Here is a 25,012-nt window from a genome sequence, read left to right as displayed (position 1 = left end):
AGTTAATTCTCGATACAGCGCCAATGTATACTCACGAATGAAATCTTCCTATTAAATATTAAATAAAAAATGATTTATGCTTTTTTAAATTCAATTTAAAAAAGAATAAAACAATCAAATCTTTGGTATTGTTTAATGGATGATAACCCTGCGATAAGATAGGAAGTAATGAAACCAAAACTAATTACAGCATCAATTTCTATACTTCAGGAGTTAAAAATAAGCTAAAATGAATTATAAATTATTTATTTATTTAGGTAATTATTAAATAATTTTAATGAAAAGGTTTATTTACGTTTATTTACGTTTATTTCTTAACAATTTTCCTGTAAAATATAGGAAAAAAACAATGTCATTCAATGCTAAAAAAGGTAGCCTACAGTAAGCTTAAAATTGATAAAGTCATTGTTTGATAATGTTAAAATTATTATCAAACAATAACAATGTGTCATAACACATGCTGATGTATCATTAAAAATAATTATATTCTATGACCTTTTTATATTCATTAAATTTTTTTAATGAGAAGAAAATTAAGTAATCCACTATTTTTTAATAACTTCACTTAATAAATTCATATATTAAAATTTCACTATAATTGCTAAGTAATTAAACAATTAATTGCAAAATTTATACATTCAAACCTCTGAACGACGGACACCGACGGGAACAAAAAATTCGTCATTGTTTGGAGGCATGCATTTGAAAAAGAAACGTTCCTGAAATAATGGCCGCCGCGTTACGGTTGGCCGTTATTGCAGGTTCGAATATAATTCATATTAATTATTGTATAAATTAATTAAAGTACCTAAAACTCATTTCGAACTCTCCAACAACGGCCACCTCTAAACAGCGGGCGTTTTTTAAATTAAAAATACATAAAAAATAACCTCCTAACAGCGATCATTCTTTTGTGTTTCCGTCAGCGGCCGTTGTTTAAAGGTTTGACTGTATATTTTTAAGTAATGGTTTAATTATCTGACTCGTGAAATTTCAAAAGAAATGTTACGATTTATTTATAATGTTTTTTAATTAGGTTTAAATTGATTTTTTTTTTAATTTAATTTTCAATGAAAACGGGATTTTAAAAATGTTTGGTAATTTATAATTGGATAAAAGATCAAAAATAAAATCTTTTCATTATAAATAAACTAAAGGGAAAATTTTTATACGGAAAAACAAAAATTATTTTACAAAGTATAAAAAATATTTCGTTCCTTTTTTTTAATTATAACTAAACCTTAAACCCGTAAACAACGGCCACTGATGGAAACATAAAAAATGGCCGTTGTTTACAGGTTATTGCACTTTTTTTTGTTTCTTTTAATGTTTTTAGAAAATGGCCGCTGTTTAGAGGTGTCCGTTATTGAAGGTTCGACTGTATAATTGATATTGTATCATTAATTAATTAATTTTATTTAGAAGTTTAATCTTTCAATTATTTTATTAACAAAATTAGACCAATTGATAACCATATTTTGAGTTCTAGGTACACTTGTGAATATGAATCGCAAGTTGAGTGGATTATGTAAGTGAAAACACGATTAAAAAAGTAAATTAATTCAGTCGTTATAATGGTTTAATGACTTTTAGACCACCCTTTATGAAGTTTGGATTCCTTTCGTGATCTTTCACACTTTAAATCATTTATAAATTTTTATAATATTGTGCAAGGTCCATTCATAAGAATTCAATACGAAGATGGTTTACGAGACTGGAAGTATTCAGGAAGGCATTATATTGAAGTTTGTCAATACGTAAACAGACACACATATGGTCAAACCTCGATATAACGACAGCTGTAAGATGTCAGCCAATTTCTCTGAAGGATTCGAATTCGAATCCGGACGGATCGAAAATCCCGAGGAATTTTTTGGGGTGTTCCTTTCCCTGGTGGGCCCCATCCCTCATCACTGGGCCGCCCCATTTTGGGCCTGATCCAATCCATAATGGGCTTGATAAAAAGGACCTATAAGGGGGAAAGAGTAAAAAAATACTTTGATATAACGCTCATGTATACATATATAATTACATTAAAGTTAATTAATGTAATTATATATGCCCTAACAAGCCCTAATAAGTAAGGGGAAAAATATATTACTTAGTTATAATAAAAACAATTTTTAAATTATAATTATATAAATTAAAATTAGGCCCTATTATTTATATTATTATAATTTAGAAATTGATTTAAATATTGGCTTAATTTATATCAATTAAATTTTATAACGTGAAAATACACAATTAAGTGCGTAACAATTATATAATAAGCACTAATGAGGGGCATTTATTTTTAATTTATGCTAATTCGAATTGTTTAAGAGAATAATAGAACACGTTATTTGTAGTATCATTCTATGAACATAAATTAATCATTCATTGATATCATGAATATTTATTATAAGTAAACAAATTAACCAAGCGTAACTTTATTAGGCCTATACAAGAGACTACAAGTTCACATAAAGAAAAAATATATATATTTAACTTTATGAGAACAAAATTGACGTTTTTAATAGCCTAGATGTTGAGAATTTTCTACCTTTCAAGTTTTAGGGTTGACCCTACAAACTTCCTGTCTACATAGATCCGAATTGCCCTGCTAATGTGGGCCCTACAAAATGCATCTGCATAAATCAGAATTATATAGACAGTATCTTATATATTGCTATAAGCCTTATTATCTGATTAATTATAATTAACTAAAGAGTGCCATTTAATTTCAAAAAAGAATGAACTTATAGAATCATTAAAAGAGATAAAATCGCAACTCGTACTGAAAATTGATAAAAGTTCAAGTTGAAATTTATTTATCTTCAACTTTTAACAAATAATTATCAAAGCGATAAAACAAAAATTAAATTAAATAAAAATATCCGTTTACAATTAATCATTTTCGGGAAAATTAGAAAAAAAATTCTCTTCAACTCCAGTAATTTTAGCGGGGGACTTTCCCGTTTATTTATATAATGCAATGTTTCTTCGCTTTCTGAGTATTTTCAATTGTTTTCCATACAAAACTGTAAGAGGTTAACCTTGCCTTTGGCGTCATTCGATAATTTGCCTTTATAACTATAAATAAAAAAGTAAAAATAAAATTATTATACTTATTTTAATTCATAAATTATCTTCATAATAAACTTGTTTAGTATTTTATAACCGCATTATTAATTTTTTTTATTGTATGTTCCATCAACATGCTACTTTAATATACTTATATAAAGTCATAAATAAAAATTAATTTGTATTTAACTTTAATTAATTTAATTTCTACGTTTTTATATTATACCCGGGCATAAAGTAATAAAGCTATTTTAGGCCAAACTCAAATTAACAAATCCAGAAAAAAGGCCCTAAACTCTGAAATCGGCCTTCATTAATTATATAATAATGCATTAAATTATCATAAACTGAGTGAAATCAGATGTCCAGGTCGCCTAGTAGCTTAACCGGTGAGAGGCCCAGGACACCCTTGCCTTTGTAAATAAATAAATTAAATACAGAAATAAGATTTGAATGTGATAAACGCACTTATATACATTCATATACAATATCTAAGAGTTTATTCTTCATCCACACAGCGCTAATGGCTAAATTCACAGTGGTACAGGGGTAAATGTAGGTTTGCTCGTTTTAATTAGGGTTCCCCCTAATACCGGTTTTAGTTAAGCTACTACGGCGTAGCTTATATTTTTCGTAGGGCAAAGAGAGAACTATAAAACATTTAGTTTAGAAGTGTATAGGGAATAGGCCTTCTATAACATCTTCCAAGCTATATAATAGTCCGTTTAGTTCTACACTTTCAAATTTAAGTAGTCCGTTGTTCAGAGTTTTACCTCTGAACAACGGACACTGACGTAAACATAAAAAAAAAATAGCCATAGCTTAGAGATAATTTTGGAGGCACTTCAAAAAAGCTGGAAAGAATGGCCGTTGTTGAGAGGTGGCCTTTATTAATAAATAATCGAAATAACCTTATAGAATTCTATTAATGAAATTCTCAGCAAAATTTTTCGTGAAATTTCTCTGCTGTAGAAGAAAAATAAGAACGTCCTTTTCCTACAGGCGAAAGTGTTCAAGGTTGTGGCATAGATTATTTACAGTGCTCTTCTGAATAAATAAATAGGAAGACGACAAAACAAATCTCGATTTTCGTCTTCGTATTACTTACATAAATTCAAATCTTTGGTTATTTTTTCTTTTTTAATTTCATAGATCTAAGTATTATTCTACGAAATGCTTAGTGACAGATGTCAAAATCGAAACACGTGTCGACACTTTGAAACTCAAGTCATGCTTGAAGAGAAAAAAAAATGAACATGTGACACTTTACACATCATTCAAAGAAACCGGACTTTTCCATTCTACCGGGAATAATTTGCTGTTTGTCCTTGAATTTTATCAAATAAAATCAATTTGGTCGATGTATATATAAAGGCAAGTGAAAGGTATCGATTAATTGTAACTCATTTGTCTTGTGTTATAGCTGTGAGGTAAGCGCTTATAATAAGTCTTTACTTAGTTAACACTTCAAAACTATGGCCTTTTAGGTTTATAATACTTCTGTTCGCTAATTATTAATTTTCTCTTATGTTTCTAGATAAAATTTATAATGAAAAGCACCCTGTTGATCGCTTTCTTGTGCTGTGTTATATTATGCTCGGCAATTTTACCAACGGCTGAGGCTCAAGGTGGCCGAAGAGGATTTGGAGGTGGAAGAGGAGAATTCGGTGGTGGAAGAGGTGGAAGAGGAGGATTCGGTGGTGAAGAGGTGGAAGAGGAGGATTCGGTGGTGGAAGAGGATTTGGTGGCGGAAGAGGATTCGGCAGAGGTTAAAAGTAAGTTTTTATGTAAATTCATGCCTAAAATAATTTCGATTCTTAATTTCATAGCATTTAATTTAGATTCTTTAATTAAATTTAATAATTCAAACATAAATTTTTATATGAATTAACTTCTTTAAGACGAATGTACAAAGAAGAAATTGTGATTATGTGCATTTAATAAATTTACTATTTTAAATAAATACAAGAAATTTTATTATTAATAATAAATCTTTATATTCTTTTACAGAAAACGATCTTTACAACAATAAAGAAGACATTTTGTTTCATATTAAAACATGTTAACTTTTCCTTTAACGTTTTCAATAGATTTCTAAATAAAAATTTATTACCAAAATATATTTTGTTTATTGTTTTTTTCACCTCTAAATATCAAAACCACGTAATCAATATCAACTGTAATATTAATAAACGTTGAAATTATATGTAGGCTTATATAGACAGGACCGATTTACAGCTTAAGACCTCGTACCACGTGATACAGGGCCTCCATCTTTACATTTATTAGTAGAGAAAAAGGCCTTGTATATTAGGGCCACAACAAATCTCAATCCTGCTCTAGTTTTTTCTAAAGAAACGAGACAAAAACATTTAATAATTTTTCCAAATTTTCAATAAGAATTACATAAAATATGGGTTTAAAGCTATACAAGATCGAAAAAACTGGATTTTTTTATAATTAATTAATTAATTTACACTATAAATAAATATCAACACCATTCTTGTAAATTCTGTTACATTTATAACATTTAAGAGCCAAAAACTTTATTTATTATCTAAGTTATTACATGCAAAAATACAATTAATGGCTTAGAACGAAGCATATCCTAATTACAATTAAAAAAATAAATAAGTAAATAAAATCAAATGAATTGGATTCATTAAGGGAAAATGTTTGTATTCGTTTTCATTATCAAGGAACTCTTAAATCAAACAACTCAGTAAGAATACTTAATCAACATGAAAACAGTGTTTCAGGTTGATGACCCAGTGATAAACTTCTGCACATTTTCAGGTTAACAAAACTGATGATTCTCATTAATGTGTATTGCCGAATGATGAAATTCTAATTATTTATTAATATAATTGCTTGATATTTAAATTTTAATACATTATATAGTTTAAATTTATTTAAATACAGTATATATTAAACAATATAACTTACAAATCAACACAAAAAAAAAAGGTTTATGTGCAATATAAAATCAGGTTTTAAACTCATATTTTAAGTATTGTTTTAGAATTATTATGCATTTTTAAATGGATTTAATGCTAAAATTTTGAAGTAAATTATAATTAATTAATTAATTAACACTTGTACAACTGATAAATAATTAATTTTAAGGTAAATAAGTAAGGTTTCACTTCTTCTTCGTACTTATTAATAAAAATCTAAAGTAAAATGCAGAATTTGTATAATAAAAATTTAATTATAATGAAGTTAACTTTATAAATTAGTCGTAAATTCAGTTATAAATCATTACAAGTTCAGTTTAATAACGTACATTAAAAATTAAAAACTTTAATAATTTATATACGTTTTATTTTAAACGTAAGTCATAAAAATTATAAAATTATTGTTTGATTATTTTCATTTTAACGATTAATTAATTTAATAATGAATTTATTTGTTCGTCAGTAATGGAAACCAGATACACAAAACGTTCTAATGTATGCTTCTGAATATAAAGTGAATGAAATTCTTGACATTAAGCCAAATTATGCTAATCTTGTTTATATAATAGAAATATTTAATTTTTATATAATAATTATAATTTAAATTAATTATGTCAAGAAATAAATGAAATTTAAGTCTATGCAAGTCATTTTAATGCCATTTTCTTCTTCTATTTATACAAAAATATTATTAGAAAAACTATTCGTGGACAAACTTTCTACATAAGAAAGCTTATTTTTAGATTCTAATGTCATTTTGAGTCATTATTTTTGCTTATAAATATACTGTACTGTACATATGATTAATTGTATGCCTAATTATACAAGGTGTTTTATGAATGTTTGGCTAAATTTCAGCGGTCTGTTAAGGGAAAACCCGTCTATATGTCGAGGGCCTTTTTTTTAAAATCTGAAGCGAGTTATTAGCGTCAAAGTGTAGTGACGTTATTTCTATTTTTTAAAGTCTGTACTTCATCAGTACTACTGCTTCAACATGAAAAGATCGTCCTGAGAAAACGAGGACTTTCCTTCGCAGACACCATTGACAAAATTGTAATCCTGGAGGTAAATTACGAGGTATGAATGCCTGCACTCGCTGTATATTCTATACGAGATAGATACAATTGGTATTCATGAAGAATTTTCCACACACTTGAATGAGTAGCGCCTGTTGTAAGCCTATTTATACCAGGATTCTAGCAATAATACGCTCCATCATATCGGGTTTTCGTGCTGTTCTTACTCTTCCTCTACCAATGGTGACTGTTGAAGATGCCCGTTTCTCGAAGATACTAATGAACAGCTATAAAGGTATTTTTGGCTGCACTAATTAATTAAATTAAAATGGATTAATTTTTAAAAATGAGCTGAAAATAGACTTTAAAAACTTAAACTTGAAGACTTAAAAAAACTGAAATGACGCCATTTAGTAACTTGATAATTAAGCTTCAGATCATAAAACGACCCTGTAATTTTTAGGGTCTTTTTTAAGCTTCCCACACTACAAGCTTCTGAAATTTAGCCAAAAATTTCTGCGACACGTGTTTAATTTTCGTTGACATAAAATACAATAACCAAAACACTTTTTCGTCGTTACATATTATAAAAATTATAAATTCAAACGTAAATTCTTAGAACGATAATAAAGTAGATAGGCGTAGCAACTAATAATTTAAAAATTTCAATGACAAATCACAAACTTATACAACTAGAAGAAAGATTTTGATCACTAGCCAAATTTTAATAAATATATTCTATTCTCATGATAGAAATACTAAAAAATTTCAGTAAGTTTATGAAAAAATACAAAAAGAAACGAATAATAATAATAATCTGTTTATTAAAATTAAGGTTAAATATCATTCATTAAACATTAATGAGTCAAGTGCGAATTAAATATATCAAAATATTTTGAAATCGAATAAAATGTTTACAGATTTATTACGATATAATAATAAATTTTAAAAAAATTATGTATATTTTTGAACACGTGTTTAAAATTTACATAATTTATAATAAATGACACGTGGATAAAATAATCAATTTCGAATTGAAATCGATTATTTCTCTAAACACGTGGAGATCTCACGGATTAAAAAATTAATTAATTTTACTCGTAATTAGTTAATTAATTAAGAAATTGTTAATTTAAATAAATGATAAAATAATTAAAAATTAAGTTTTACACCTTCTAAATACGTGTGGGAATGTTAAGAAAAAATTTATTTTTGTTTGACCTCAATGTTCCTAAGTCAGTGACCTTTCTTTTTAATTTCTGGTTCCTCCTATTTTTAAAAAAGAATAAACATATTTTAAATTAAAACTTTAATAAAATTTAAGCTGAAAAAAATAATGTATTTATCAGAATATTTCTTGAAAATTTTGGAAAGTTTTTAATATTAATTCAGTTAATATTTTGATAATTTTATTGTATACGATAGGCTCGTGTTTGTATACATTTTCTAACTGTGACCTGCTCTTAACGACCTTCTTACATTTAAAATAATTTTTAGGTTTGGTTAATTGTTTTCATGAACAGGATATGAACGCCCTTTAAATAAAGAAAAACATTTAAATAGCGAAAATGCATGTCAATGTTTATATAGGACCTCCATCTGAAAGCTTAGCTCACATAGAAGACATCTTTAGGTAAGTAACACTCCTTGTTAATTTTAAAATTTATCATTTTAGTATTATAATTTTATATTAAATTTTTACAGAATTTCAAAATAAAAATGAATCGTTGTACATTTTTCTTGTTTTTCTTCGTCTTTACAACGTTATCAATTACTGGAATTAATTCCCTGTTCTTGAAATTCGCAAAGAAAAGCAGGCCAGTTTCTTTGTATGTTATCAAACTAGAATATCATAATTTATACTTTAGGCTACTTTAATTCTTCGGATTTAAATTAATTATCTGATTTTTAAAGTAATAATATATAAAATTTAATATGCCTCTATTCTAGTTATCCTCATTATGGAAGCTATGGCAATTACGGAAATTACTATCCAAGATATGGAAGTTACGGTAATTATCATTCACCTGGAGGTTATTATGGAAATCAAGGAGCAATTTACAGTTACGTAGTTCCTGTTCGTTACTTTCGTGTCTATCCAGATTATTATGATTACAATTCTGATAACTACAAGCCATCGATCTTGACATCAAAATTTACAAGAATTCAACAGCAAAACGACGAACGTTGGTGATATTTTTAACATTAACAACACTAAACTTATCAATATTATATATTTTTAATTGTTAATTAAATCATAAAATATCATCTTATTCACTAAGATATTTGTATAAATTATATATAAATGTATCATCTTACGAAATAATTATATTTGAAATACGTTTATTAATAAAGTTGTATTTATATTATAATATAAAAACCTAATTCTCGATTTATTAATTAATATGTCATTACTTAACACAATTTTGGAGTATGATTGAGTTAATAAGAATAATTTAATTCATTAAAAAAATAAAATAAAGCTATTGAGTTTAATGAACATTCGATGGAGATAAAAAGTGGCACATGATATCTGGAACCGATTAAAAAAAATAAGTACAGAATTTCGTGAAAGTTTTACTTTTAAATTGTTTTAATGAATTTTTTAATTATCTTTTTTCCTTTTTAAATAACAAAAGTTTTGAAACAAAGCTACGTATCAGTGCATGAAATTTAAATTGGGCCACTACATTATTTAATTGAAATTTAAAACTTCTTGTACATTCAAGAATTTGTAAATATTAAGAAAACTTATTTAAAAAATAATTAAACCGTGCCAAATTTTTTAAATACAAATCCGTAAAAGTGAATAAATTCTTTAAAAAAAATTAAGCATATTTTTAATGTTAACCATACTGAAATCTGTTTTAATATTTATTTTATAAATAATGTCTTCTTCATAAGATTTTGTAATGTATTCAACAGGTTACAATCAATAAATATTGTTAAAAATAAACTTCTATGGATGTTAATTTTCCGGAATTCGGTAATTTCCAACAACTTTCAAGAATTTTTTTTTTTTTCTGTTCTGGAAGACACGAAAGAAAAATTTTAAAAAATAAAAATCCCTCGAGGGTAACAATCCAAATTTTTTAATTCTTTAAGCTATTTTCTAGATAAATTCGAATCGTAGACTTATAAAATTTTAATAACTTAGTTCCTTCATATTTACATCCTATAAAGATTTATTATGACTTACGTATAATAATCCTACAGTATAATTCAAATAAATCCACTTCCTTAATGTATAAAATGAGTTATATAAGTTTTTAAGAAGGTCATAACATAAGCATATACAAATATTTTACTATCGACCTACAGACCTACATACGTAGACTGAAAAATGTCAATGACCTTACGAGAAACTCCTCACCGAAAAGTATTTAATGAATAAAATCGATAATAATAATAATTATTAGTTTATTGATAATTGCATTTACCGAATTATGTTAAAATAACATAATTTATTAACGGAAGAGGAAAATGTAATAGGAAAAATTACCGACAGATGGCTAACGAGTGGCCTATTTTCACCATTTTGAAAGGTAACTTTCTACTGGCTTGTTATCGCTCTTAAGCGTTTTATAAGCTTATATTTAAAATTACCCTTGAATATATTACATAAATTGGTCGATTGCCGTGAAGTAAAATCAGAAGAAAATAATGTTTACTACGAGAAATGTAAGTTAAGAATGTATTTTATTAACTTTTTTTTTATAAAAAGTCTAAAAGGAAACTTCTGAGATCATCGACTCCAATTCGTAAAGTATAAATAATAATTTATTCCTTGTTCAATGCGAAAATAAATTTTTGTACTGTATAATACAGTACATAATAGTAGAAACCGTAGTAAAGCTTTATATTAATATTGTAGTTGAAGCTTGTTTTATAAGTTATATTTATTTATAAACAAATAAATGTGCATGCAAGTAGTGTACTGTACTTGTATTTTACTTCTGTTGCTTAACAAGGAAGTATACCTCGTCTTATTCTCATAGGCTATATAATTACATTAAAAAATATATATATAAGAGAATACATTTTAAATATATCTATAAAAATTTTGTATTTTGAAGCTTGTATGCATGTAAAGTTTATAAAAAATTAGATATCTTTACACGGTTTGAAATTAATAATAGAAAATTAAGGCTTAATTTAATTAAACATTTTTACAACATATTCTTGTATTCTTTTACAGAATTTTTTCTATTTACTAGCATATAAACGTTTATTATTTATTTGTCTATAGTGTTTCCTACTCATTCACATAAAAGACTTTTCCTGTTTTTAATTCGAACTCTCAATGTAATAATTTATATAATAAAACATAGAATAATTCAAAGAAAATTTAATTTATAAAAAATATCCTCATTGGAAACCATAACCTAAAATTCCCTGTTTGTAGATGGATATCTTTATGGACTCAATCTTGAAATGAAAAAAATCTTATTAATAAACATATAGCCTATATAAAATTTTATATATATTTAGTATTTTCTCTAAATTTAGAACTGAAACTGTACACGAGTGTAATAAAAATTATTATTATTATTATTATTTATAGATTGCATTAAGAAGGATAATTGTAGTTACTCCAATTTTATTTTTATATCTTATGGCTGAACTGTACATGCCATTTGTTGAAGCTCAGTTTTTTCATCATCATTCTAATATCACAGCTTGCATCATATGTGATGAAGGGGTGCATTTTTCTGTAAGAAATTTCATGTGTTGCCTCATCAGTAGTAAATGCTGTGGGTGAGTAATATAATATAAAATTTAATTATTTTTTTAATATTTTATTTACATATTTTTTCTTTCCAGGGAAGAGAAATTTAAGGACTAATTATACCGATTTTTTTTTTTTAATTTTAAAAATTATTATATTATGGAGTATTGAATGTATACACGCCCTTACTTAAATATTCATTTTAAATCAATTTTTTAATAACTTTTTATATATTTAAAAATTGTATAAAATACATCATAATGTATTATAATAAATAAACTATTATTTATTTTTATTGGACTTGTTTTATTCATTAAAAGTTAAAAATAAAATAAAATGAACATGTGTCGCCATCTCTCGTAACTAATCGAAACTACAAAGAAACAAAGCGATGAGAGAAATCGGAAACTAGGTTTGCGATTGGATAAATTTTTAAAACAATAAGGCGTGGTTTAGTTCGTAATTTAAATATTCAAATCGATTTCTCTACTACAATTGGTCGATAAGAAACTGCATGCAGAGACATCTACATTCAAGCGTTTTAAATTTTATAATATAATAATTGTTTTTTAACGTTAGTTTCGTGTATTAAAAACACTAAACCGGATACGTAAACAGATAAATTTTATTTTCCATTTTTAAATATAACAGTACATTTATTCAATACGTATTTAAAGTCTCACAATTACAATAAATAAAAAGAAAAGTTGTTAATTGATTAAATTAAAAGAATGGAGCAATTCTGTTAGGATTTAAGTGCAGAAAGATGTCTCAGTGGCACTATCCTTATCTATAATGTTCTACTTCTGGTTATGACGTCATAACTTCGAGTGTTCCTGGTTCTAGATCCCATGTAAAGGGACATGACTTATTAAAGCATTTCACTTTACTTCCACGAATAAATCTAATATTTTTAAAGCATAAACTTCTAGATATGAACCAGTTTCTCAAATACGAAGGACGTACTGTACAGTGTGTTGTGTGTGTGTTCTAGATGTGTTTAGTGTTGCATATGTTTTCTGTGTGTATTTTTTTTTATTTTGTTAACAAGACGAGAGATGGAGCCACATAAATGCTACCTTAGTTTTTTGTTGAAGATGAGCATTTATCAGTAATTTAGAGGTGTTTTCACCGATTTAATAAATTAACAAGTTTCTGATAAAAATGGGGAAGGAAATATTTATTCTACATATCACGATAGCTTAATTAATAATATGTAAGTTTTGATAAGTTATCTTTAAAGAGAGATATTTTCGTATAAATTGTCGGAAGATAATGATTATCTGAAGAGGAGGGATTTGTATAGTAAAACTGTTTTGTTTTTGTTGATACGATACCTTTTCTTGTGTACGCAGAAGTAGCATCTGAGTAAATATTTATGCATTATTTTAAAATTAGTTTCATTTGAATATTTATTTTATTTTATTTATTTATTTATTGGCATCTGAATCATAACAAGAAACGAATTCTAAAGCGATAAACATCCCTGCTGTGTTTATTATAGGGAATCTTATGACTGCAGTAATTAAAATAATAATGCAATATTATTTTAGTCAAAATGAAAATTTATTGTAAGCTGATTTCGGTTTTACTTCTTATTATATTTTCTGGCATTTTTCTGCTGCTTTTGTGTGAAAAAATGTGAGTTTTAAACGAGTTTGCTGATAAAGCGACTTATTGCATAAATTGTTTTTCAGTTTCAGTGTTTTGTAAATGTTTTTTAAGTTACTTGTAATAAGAAAACTATTAGAAAATTGCAAAAATAAACGTTTATCAAACGTGAAATTTGCATTTATAGCGAGTCGAGTGATTAAATTTGCTTTAAAAATCAATAAAAATGATGTAAGAGATAATCAATTGCAATTTTAAAGTCTTAAAAAACCTGATTATTAAAGAATTAAATCGTACGATAAAACAGAATTTTATCTTATAAAATACCTGAAAATTTAATCGTTTTATCGTTAAAAGATTATTTTTATATAAACTGATGAAAATCCTTAAAGATAGTCATCTCGTGTCAAAGAATCTTGCTGTTTAGCGGGACATTTAATAAAATAATCGGGGAAAAACGGCCAAATCATTTATAAATTTTGACTGTTTTCGATATTAAGTTGTGTACAAGTGTATAAATTAAATAGATTAATGAGGTGAGTTTTCTTAATATGGGTTAGAAGGGTTGTAAGTTCAAGTAGTCTTTCGATATGTTTATTCACAAGATGTGTTGACCTCTTGTGTAAAATAAAGATCATATCTGATTAATTGCAATATTTCATATGAAAATAAGGCAATAATGTAATTATTAGCTTAAATAAATAGTCTGGCATGTAAAAAATATAGATTTTATAAGGCAAATAAGGCTTCTTACTTTATAGGGAACTTAATTAGATTCCTTATAAGGCTACCTTTTAGTTGAAAAGTAATGATCTAATTCTTTCGAAGATAAATTTACAGAGTTAGTAATCTTGAAAAACTTCTCATAAGATGCTATTCTTTAAATAAATGAATGAAATAAGCTGACTTATACAATAATTTCTCGAAAGCTAAGCAAATTATCACTTAATGAGCGATAAAAATTTGTTAATCAATCGCAGTGACACGTTTCGTACAATCAAAAAAACTGTACAGAGTACACAAAAATGCGAAATAAGCTACATAAATGAAAGAATTTTCTTTAAAAAAAAATTAGTATCTTGAGCAATTTTTTAAAAGTTCTTGATCCCAGTTAACATCAAGAAAGTTGCTTACAAGTTGGAAACATTTATTTGAAGCGGAGTCGACCTTGGTGCTAAAGGTCAACTATGTTCCAAGGTTAGAAGTTTTCAACAGAGAATCTCTTATGATGAGAAAATGTGTAGAGGATAAGTTCAATTTATTTATTTCTGAATGTTGACTTGTGTTTATAACTTACGCATTTACTGTCCAGTCATAACTCGTAGTCTCTCTCACAAGGTGAACTTTGAAAGGAATGGTTATACAGTGAAATTTAATATAAGTGATGAGTAGATGAGTAAAGATTATGATTTTTAGGTTATCATTATAATGCCTCTACAGCAGCTTAAATTTTCTTATTGAAAACAAAATCGTTTCCATATACTTTCTGCGATATATTTTTAAATATAATACAGGTAAATATGCATATGTATTTTAAATTTATTTGTAGAATTTAAGCTTAATTTGTCGCAGTTTTGTGTGTATATTCGTTGTTACGTCTCTTATTATATATATATATTTTTCTAAGTCTAGAAAGACTTTCAATTTCTTTCGTCGACGTATTTGCTTTTTTAAACGTTTATGATTTGTAAATCTGCGTTAAAAAAAAACGTACAAACGAGGCATTTTTCGCAACAGAAAGACCCATAAAAACGTAATTTTTAGAAAGTTTTTTCCTTTAGAAAGGTTAACTTTATATACAAAGCATTGGACTCTTTAAAACTGTAAAAGCAAAAATTCAACCCACCCCAAGTCATACGATACACGCATAAATAACATTAAACAAATCTTTAAGTAGAAAAACACGAAAAGATTGGAAAAAGTAAAAGATAACAAATAATAAATGCAATAAAAGATATCAGATTAAATAATATGCCTTAAGAAGTGCTATCACAATATATGTTTACCAGTAACAAAATCTAAAGGAACTTAACTGAGGAAATCGGAAACAGGAAGATGTCCAAGGCTGGGGTAGGTTGGTTCCTTGGTGACTGCCAGCCCCACATGACCCTAAGCGTCCTGCCTCGCTGGGCAGAGTGCAGATGTAAGACTACACGACCACTTTATATATACTAACAACGGGATAAGGATCGTAAGACCGACGTCTATAAGCACTATACACGTTCAGTCCTTAGTAACTTACAAAAGGTAAGAATCTTACGTCGTTTTTTATATCCAATATATAAACTACGGTATATAATCGCTCTATATATTTTTTCTAATAGATACACGTGTCTATTATCTTTCGTGGTATCTTCAGATAGTATCTTGACTATTACTTGGCTTATCATATATGGTAGCATGTCGTAATTCTTATCTGTATGATAGTCTTTGTAGAGACACCGTGTTCCTTGTGCTATATAGCGATTATATTGCTGAGTTTATGTACTAAAAAAGTATACTTAGTTTAAGTTCCGTTGATTGAACCGTTAGCGAGAAAATCGCCAGTTTACAGTTTTGCCTGGTGATTTTATACTTAACTGATAGGGGTAATTAACATGATATCGTCTTTAGATGGCCGGTGACAAATGGAGTTTTTTTCCTACCGTTAATAAATCATTATAGGATTACTCGGAAGGTTTTAGTGAGGTTATAAGTTAGAGTGAACTCGAAAGAAGTGCATTAAACTGGGGCGTTTCGTGAGTTGTAGTGTGACTAACACGATTAAAGTGGGCACACAATTGAAAGTAAACACTGTAAACCAGTTAAATTGTGATTAGTAGCTAAAAAATCAAGATTTTTATTTAATTTTCAAGCCGATAGGAGTATTTCTATTACATATTTACTGAGTCCAAGCACTCGAAATTGATAAATACCTTATAACGTGGCTGCTACCTTTGATAAAAGTGAGTGTACTTTGTTCGTATAAATTAGAACGAATATTTAAAAAAATAAAATAAAATAACGTATGATTTTCGATCGGATTTTAAAACTGTTCCATTGTGGTGACGTCACCGATAAATTTTATTTAACACGTCACCCAATTACTATTACATCACCGATAACCAACCAATAGTGAGAAATTCCATGAATACTATATTGTTGCTAAGTGATTAAACTATGTTAATGCAGTTAAATAATCGATGATAATTAATTAATTTCGAGTATAATGGAGGAAAATTTAAGGAGAATTGAACTGTATATATACAAGTTTTTAAGCTATTATAGCATTAAGTTACAGAAGGTTGCAATGTTGATTTGAGAGCTACAGGTTGTTATCCAGCACATGTAGCAACTATCAGCTGTAGTCCTTCTCTGAAGATTGTGTTACATGGTTAGAATTATCAACTCATCGCGATAACCTCCGATCCCATAAATGACAATAGTTTGAAGTCGTCGTCTCTTTATTATCAAAGAGTTGAAAATATAATTTCCAAAATTATTCTACAATTTTTTTTTATTTTATAAACTGCTATTAATTATAGATTAATGTTAAGTTATCTTGCTTTATTGAAGCAATTTTATATGAAAAATAGCATATTTCCCGTTTAAAATAGCCATAAAATAGTTTAAGGCTATAGGAGAGCCAATAAGAAAAACACCTTTACTCAGTAATTATAGGTTTTATCACAGTGGTTCCTGGATTAATACAAATTTTAATTTGTAAAAATATAATTCACGTGGGAAATTTTAGACACCTTAAAAATGCTTTTATGTTATAAAAGCATTTTTAAAGAACAAAGCTTAAGGAATTTGGTGTCTAATGGACTTTTTAGCCAGAGGTGTGCTTACTTTGTTAGTTCTAATTGCATAATAGCCTGAGGATTAATTTCAATAATGCTAATTGTAGAAGCAAATTTTAAAGAAATTTATCCCTAAATTGAGTTCTATTAGTTAATTAGCACTTCAATACATTGTTGACTATCCTACAACAAACAAAAAGTATGTTTAAAGATCTTTTATTTATGTTATTAATCAAAGGGGGTTTGTATGACATAAACTGAGTTATAGAAGGTCATATTTAAATTTTTAACTCTTGTAATGACCATTCGGACCCTTTAGATGTATTAAAATTAGTTTTAATGATCAGAAAATCAATTAAGTTCTGGATTACATTCTCTTACAACCTCGCACTAAATTCTTAAGGCTCTAAGCACAGATCCAGTTATAAAGCAAACTATGAAGCAGTCAGTTGACGAATGAATCATTTATATTTGTGAAAAGGGTCTACGGATGATTCAGACATAGTTAAAAGCCCATTCATGTTAAAATTTTACAACTATGGGCACCATAATTGGGAGTAGTTTTACAGAGCAAACAGTTGTTATTTTGCTCCCTTTACTAGAGGTCAGTTTAGTACTGACCAATAATAAATAAAGTCTTTACCCTATGACCTTTTTCGAAATTCTAAAGTAGACCAACGACAAGGGTAAGTGCTACTGCTTCGTCTCTTTCGATACACTCTTTAGGATAATTAAGAATTTCGTGGTATCTTATCACAGGGCTAACAAAATCTTATAATTAGTTATATATAGAGGCCTTAATTTAAGTGTTTTTACTTCGAATGTACGCGATGATACGATGTTTAATCTAGATTAATTATATTTATAATTAATGAGAATTACTGATTAACTACTTATCGTAAATTATGTAAAAACCAGATGCTATGAAAGCGCCTATCATCTTATGCAACAGGCGTCTGTAAATGCTACTATATAATATTAATTTACAGTAATATTTCCCATAGTCTTCGATAATTATAATCTTATCTAAAAATATAGACAATATTCAAGATAGATGTGTAGATAATTCTATAAATAACGACCAAAAAAGGTATTAAATTATAGAAAAATTTACGTAAAATTCTCTGTTAAATTATTAAAAATCTAAAATAAAAATTATTTTAGTTAATTAATGATTAAGCCCACTAATTTAGTATTCTGTTATTTAATATTCAGGTAGAGAAAATTTTGAAATTAAGCATTAAACATTAAGCATACCAATAAGGTTAGAGGAATGAATAATCAAACGGTGGGATTTGATATTCATTCCTTCAAAGAGGTAACATACATTTATGATAAGCTAATAACAAGATCTGCCAACGGAAAATTTACGATTTCAACTTCTCATTTCACTTAAAGCAATCAATCATAAGCCTGTAAATTGTATTTTTATAGCTAAACTTGCGTGAACCGTAACTAATGAATTTGCACGATTCGTTGCGGTTGTTAAATAATATCTTAAATATTCTTTTATTCTTTACTTTTATGAATAAAATTGAAGATGAATAATGAATGCGAACTTCTTTTTATATATAGGCCTTCTAAATTTAGGCATAAAATAAACCGTAGAAAGGGTATTGAAAAGCGCTTTCTGCTCCCTTTACTTTGCACTAAATTGCTTATATATTATGGAATTAACAGTTTCCTATTTGCATTTTTAATAATTCTGTGATGTTTACCAAGCTTTATAGTCTCTAGAAAGTGACCACTGGATGTAAAATTACATAAAATTTTAGCATAAATCGAAGCGGATGAGTCCACTCTACCAACTTCCTTCTTGAATGGTGGAGATAAGAAGTTCGACCGTTTATCTATAAGCGGATTTGCGTTTGAATATATAATTAAATATTATGTATTTGAACTATAAAACATCCTGCTTCATTAATTTACTAAATTTCCTTATAAAATATATATTAACGTAAATTTTACGTTACAAATAATGCATTTTTTAAAATAGAAAATGTTTTTTTGAATTATAAACTTTAACATCATTTTCTGAATATTAAACGCTGATTATTATTATTGCATAAATTATATTGAGATTTGTTAAGAACATTCTCTGCAAAAAATATTTATTGGCCTAATAAATCTGGAAAAAAATCAGCATTTAAAATAAATGTCGACATAATCTTGCGCTGAGTGATTTGTGCAGAAGTTTATGCTGCGAAATGACCACTTAAATCATTATAAAATATTTAAATGTTTAATTAAATTAATTTATAGTAAAATTTTAAGTAATTATAAATATTAAAACTAAGAAATTTGCATAGAAATTTAGCATCTAGCTAAGAAAATCCACATGAAAATTGTTACGTCTGATTAGACTTACTAGGAGCTAATTTATTAAAAATGCAATAAATATTTAATAAATTTCTTAACAAAGAATGAATTTAGTAAATTTCGATATTAATTCCTTCTTACAATAAATACTTTTACGAAGATATCAACTAAAGTCGCTCTTGGAACAAAATTTGCTCTGTTCAAGTTAAGTGTACTGTAAAGCTTGCGGCTTATAAATTAGCATTTCAATAATATTTTTATATGCAAAATATTAATTAAAGGTTTTATCACATTAAGGACACAATAAAGAAATTTTAAAACAAATTAATTTGATTCCGCTAGCGAAATTAATTAGAAAATTGTTTCTTAGTTTCCTTATTATAGCGAAACTACAACGGCCTAAACTTTTACATTAATAATTAAAACTTCCATCACACAACAATAAAGTCCAAAGTGATGATACAAACCCTTTATTTTCTTCTTTATCTTTTCAATGTTATCCCTAACCTTGATGGTAACAAAATTATCTTTCTTTGACGTGAGAACGATAATTCGGCACAGTACAAAGATTAGGCTGCAGTTATATCGCTAATGTCTAGTGCATCTTCATGATTAACTTTTCTAATTTGATAAATTGAAAGAAAAATTACGGCATAAAATTTGCTTATAAATATTACAAAGCTTAGCAAGTGATGCGATGCAGAATATTAAAGAAAAATCATTTAAATAATCGAGGATTATCCCTTCCAAGAAATAAAAATTTAAAAAATGGACACAGCTGATGCGGAAAATTAGGAAATTTTGCAAAGTTCTCCGCTTAATTTTGAGCTTGACACCGCGCAAATTAGCATCTTCTTAATAGTGTTTTAGTATAGAAGTATTTGAGTATTTGAGAAAATTGCCCGATAGCTTATCGTTGAGCTCTAACTGAAAGGTGGCTGTGTCAATAAGATTTCACAATCATCGATAATATCTCTTTCAGTTTTTGTATCGCAAATCGAACAATGGAGGACAGAAAGCCTAACAGTTGGCTAGAAAAATCGCCAAGCGTGTCACCTTCGAGCACAGAAGCTGAGAAGGAAGATCCCTCCATGGAACACTTGGATAACGACGTTAAAGAATCGGATATTCTGCACCCCCACATCAAAACGGCATCACCTGAGAGTTCGTCATATTCTCCAGGTTACAGGCCCCCGGATTATTCGAACGAAACCCCGCATATAGTGTCCGGACACGATAATTACAGTGCTCATCTTCGATCACCCAACGTGCAACTTGCTACAAGTTACATGTCACCGTCTCCAACTAATAGAGATGTGTTTCCATTGGATACACAACCGGTGGCTATACCCACTTATCATCACCTCCAAGTACCTTCTACTGAATTTATCTCGACAACAACGTCCGCAGCAGGGAAGATGTTTCAATATTTAGGTAACAGTAGCAACAATCAGGAGCTAAATCCAACATCATCACATATACAGAACGTGTGGAACCCGGCAGCGGAGGATTATTGTCCCAAACCTCTACCATCCATAGGTCAGAGGATACACGCATTTTCTAGTCATCAGCAGGTTCTAACCTCTTCTAACCAAGTTCTACAGAGAACAAACGGTATAGGCCACTATTCTCCGTACTTGAACCCGGAACCTTGGTCGTCTTACGATGCCGCCAACTCGACCGTGCATTCAAATCCCACTGTACACTACGGCGTGCAGGGGGTCTCTTCTTCATACAATTCACGGACTATAATGGGTGAGTTTTTCTTAATTAACTTAAAAAATTTAATAAAAAACTCGATTAATTATCCTTATTCCGTGACAAGTACGAAATGTGACGTATGATGAATTAATTATTCTCCGTTTAGGAGGGAAAAAATGTAGTAAAAAAGCCAAAAATATCGTGTTACTCCTAAGTCACGTGGCCGTATCCGTGGTTAGAAAGTCAAAGAAAGTATGTCAAGCGTCAAAGTCGACACATTTCGTTGCTTGTCACCTAAAAGAAGGGAGGAAAAAAAATAAGAAAAATTGATATAAAAAAAAAGGTTCAGTATGGTGTGTGTGTGTTGTCTCTTCACTGCTACATAACAGCTGATATTTGTCCGACTTTTATTTAATTATTATCTAATTTTCTTTAAAAAAAATAATAAGGTCTTTAGCCTTAGTTTCTAATGGGATAAATTTCAGTGTTTATAATAATATCAATGAGCTAGTTAAGTTATATAAAGACTGCAATATTAACAGGCTTAGTTGCAAAATGTAAAGAAGCACAAATTCTATAAATATCAGCGGTTGTTAATAAGAAAAAAAGGTTAATTTTTATGCTAACAAAATGATCATTCATGCTAAAGAGAAACCACGCGCTCTTTATTCAATTAATTAATAGAATTTTTAATATAAAAATGGTAAATAATATCGTCTATATTTTCGTCTAAGTTTCCCGCCAACGTCTTTTACCACTACATGAAAATTTTCCGCTCAATTCTTATCAAGTAAAGCAGGAAATCCTTAGCCAACCACCCTGCACAAGCTAGCTTGTAGATCAAAAACTACGAAGCAGATCCTAGGAGAAAAATTAATAAAAATTATTTTTAGAAAGAGTTATTAATGTTATTATTTCATAAAAGTCTTCTACGAAGTTTTCTATCAACATACTCTTCTTATACATAGGGTGAATTAGGTCAAACTTCTACCCTGAAAGAGTATAAACAGTGAAATAAATGTTGTGTCGAAACTAAATAAAGTTTCAACACCTTAAAAAACAAAGTAAAGAAAAAAAAGAGGGGCATATTTCGCAATTTATTCTTTAATAATAATGCTTGGATGTGTTACTAAGTGGGACTAATAAGTGGAATTCAATGAATTCCAGACTAAGGCTATCCTATAACGAGACAGATCCTAAGACGCCATTCCTTCTCCTGTTGACAGACTAACTGTATTGCACAACCGAACGTGTTTACATGCCACTGACGGTCTAAGATGGCGTGGAAAGAAATCTAGACTCAGATTTTTATTACTACTCCGTATTGCCGTACGGAGAGAGAAAAATTTACTTTCTATCCTTTAAAATTCTTTGATATAAAACAGGCAGCTGTAGGGTCGTTATGCCTGAAAGACCATATTAATAGCGAGGGTCAGAAAAGATATAAATTTATCCGGCATTCGGTGCTTTTTTTCGGAATTCCTCCCACTCTTCTCACCCCCTATTGACCCTGATAGAAGGTGAATTCACTTTCTGACTAGTAAGTGTGGTCACCTCCTATACATTCTATACTGGTTAGTAAGGAACCATCACTGCTTTACACGGGGTATAAGGTTTCTTCGAGCCTATTCAAAAACTATATGGCGCCACACCACGTGACACGGCTCCATTCTGATGTAAGTCAGTAGCGTCTGCGTTATTTCTACTCACTACCACCTGTTTATAAATAATTTTTTACAGATGACGATTTGTTTTCGGCACAAGAAGGTCGAGAATGCGTTAATTGCGGGGCCGTATCTACCCCTTTGTGGAGGAGGGATGGCACAGGTCACTATCTGTGCAACGCATGTGGTCTCTACCACAAGATGAACGGCATGAACCGTCCTTTGGTCAAGAATCAAAGAAGATTGGTGAGTAGAGGGATTCATTTTATAATTATAGTAACCGCGTAACTAGATATGACCCCTAACATAACTAAATAAAACAGTAAATGAATTTATTTTCTTATATAGTTTACGACCACCGACTATGTTTAGTCTGTAAAACATCTGTTTATAGAAGGTTTGCTTCTGTTTGAATTATCGGTGGGAAAATGGATTCTTGTAACCAAAAAAAAGAGCAAGAAGAAACACTTATAAAATGTAAACCCTTTATTTTTCTTTCCAGTCTGCTTCTAGAAGGGTTGGATTATCCTGTTCTAATTGCCATACCACTACAACCTCATTATGGAGAAGGAACAGTCATGGGGAATCTGTATGCAATGCCTGCGGTCTTTACTTTAAATTACATGGGGTAAGTAGCTCAAAACTTGTCGAATAATGGGATGGATGACTCAACACGGACGTGTCCTGTTCGGTTTGAGTCATAATTTGTTGGCTAAAACTAAGTTTACCATATGTTTAAAGTCTGAATCACATCAAAAATATTTTCCACAAAATCAAAAATAATACTATTTGTTCCCTTAGGTGAATCGTCCCCTCGCTATGAAGAAAGACAGCATTCAAACTAGAAAGCGAAAATCAAAAAATGGTGTAAAGAGCTCCGATAACAATGTTAGTGTTTCATCTCCTCCTGTTCCTAAATTAGAGACATCGGGTAAGTCTTCTAAATCTTCAAGCAAAATATGAGGCCTATACGCTGCTGCATAGCTGGCTTGGAAAATGTTAAACACGTCCTAACGCCAACATAATATCCCTGCTATAAATTTAAGTAACGTCAGTATCAGCTTACAAAACAAAACTTTAACTTGTTCCCGGTTATTATCAAATTAAGCTTATAATTATGCCAGAATCAACACGAAATTTTTATTCTTGAGCCTTTCAAGAGTTCTCTATCGACACGTGAATCTATAATTAAAAAAAAAAAAAAAAAAAAAAAAAAGCCTATAGGCCAATAGTTCCTTCATTTATTGTTAAATCCTAATGAATTATAGGCCGGTTTATAGCCAAACACTTGCGTACAACTAATTGAGTTTAGGCCTACACATGAATTCTTGTAAATGTTATAGGACATGGAAAAGTAAAAAAAATCCACTCTATAATGTATAAAATCCTTTATTTTTCTTTGTGTAGCGCTCATTTTTATGAGTAAATCGGTTTATATGTCATATATAACAGCTTAATGAAGTAAAATTCTAATATATTTTTAATATTTCTACAGCTTCTTACGGCTCATCAGGCAAAGATGCCACCACCTTGGCATTAAGTACAGGCTCTTTCGCCTTCTATCAGCCGTCACCAACGGCAGTTTGTAGCGGACAGTCGATCAGCCCGGCACTCATCACCACAGGGAGCCAAAGATCACCTCAAGCAGTAACTGCCGACAATTACTCCCCACTGCCAGTTCCTTACTCCACTATTTCTGTCAAGTCTCCGAGCCTGTATCAACCACAATCGACATCAAGTCCCTCGTTGCAGTCACTCGAATCATCTGTACGACCTCATACAATCATGAGTTCCTGAACATCCATTTAAGACCTCATCATCTAGTCTGTGTGCTGCCGAGCAGTTGGTCTTTCACTCCATTCACAATCCAACTTGGTTAGAACCAAGCACCCCATGCTATATCGTGTTATATATATATATATATATACCAGCATTTGTTGTATATGGAATCGTTTCGTTGAAGGAAAATACTCAAGTTATGTATAACAAAGTGCCAAAAATGATGTGTTCGGTACCATATAATGTTCTCCTCAGGGAATATATTATTTGTTCGATCAGTTCCCTGTCGGGTGCACAATTTTTTTTTTTTTTTTTTTTTATGTAAGTTGTAATAATTACGAATCTTTCTGATGAAATTCTGGGAGATTATAAAGATATAAATTCTGGAAAA

The 25,012-nt window shown here is 29.0% G+C and overlaps 1 protein-coding gene and 2 long non-coding RNA genes across 4 annotated transcripts; 2 read left to right on the top strand and 1 right to left on the bottom strand.

The window, feature by feature from the left end:
- Window positions 1–1,474: 1,474 nt before the first annotated feature.
- LOC136986402 (uncharacterized) lies at window positions 1,475–15,505 on the bottom strand. The gene is made up of 3 exons (XR_010882474.1): window positions 15,410–15,505; window positions 2,885–3,072; window positions 1,475–1,969 (listed from the first exon to the last, which is right to left on the bottom strand). It is a non-coding gene; the product is annotated as an uncharacterized lncRNA (long non-coding RNA).
- On the top strand, window positions 8,477–9,208 carry LOC136986302 (uncharacterized). Its single transcript, XR_010882454.1, has 3 exons — window positions 8,477–8,669; window positions 8,741–8,865; window positions 8,987–9,208. It is a non-coding gene; the product is annotated as an uncharacterized lncRNA (long non-coding RNA).
- On the top strand, window positions 14,723–25,012 carry LOC136986396 (transcription factor GATA-4-like). Of its 2 annotated transcripts, none has more exons than XM_067283923.1 (6): window positions 14,723–14,890; window positions 20,460–21,232; window positions 22,919–23,088; window positions 23,345–23,470; window positions 23,644–23,773; window positions 24,338–25,012. In XM_067283923.1, exons 2-6 carry the CDS (start codon window positions 20,482–20,484, stop codon window positions 24,637–24,639), a joined length of 1,479 nt encoding a protein of 492 aa, XP_067140024.1. In that variant the 5' UTR covers window positions 14,723–14,890; window positions 20,460–20,481; the 3' UTR covers window positions 24,640–25,012. The 2 variants fall into 2 exon arrangements, with proteins under 2 accessions (XP_067140024.1, XP_067140023.1); XM_067283922.1 differs by lacking the exon at window positions 14,723–14,890 and adding an exon at window positions 15,462–15,623.

This window comes from Centruroides vittatus, unplaced genomic scaffold (genome assembly GCF_030686945.1).
Source record: "Centruroides vittatus isolate TY-2023 unplaced genomic scaffold, ASM3068694v2 scaffold_1015, whole genome shotgun sequence".
Taxonomy (NCBI): Eukaryota; Metazoa; Arthropoda; class Arachnida; order Scorpiones; family Buthidae; genus Centruroides; species Centruroides vittatus.
Note: the sequence above shows the minus strand (reverse complement) of the source record. Positions and strands in the feature narration are given on the sequence as shown.

Coding starts and splice junctions, on each gene's coding strand:
- LOC136986396 (XM_067283923.1), top strand. CDS start 20,482: ATGGAGGACAGAAAGCCTAACAGTTGGCTAGAAAAATCGCCAAGCGTG. Junction 21,233..22,918: donor CAATTCACGGACTATAATGG/GTGAGTTTTTCT, acceptor AATTTTTTACAG/ATGACGATTTGTTTTCGGCA. Junction 23,471..23,643: donor TTTACTTTAAATTACATGGG/GTAAGTAGCTCA, acceptor TTGTTCCCTTAG/GTGAATCGTCCCCTCGCTAT.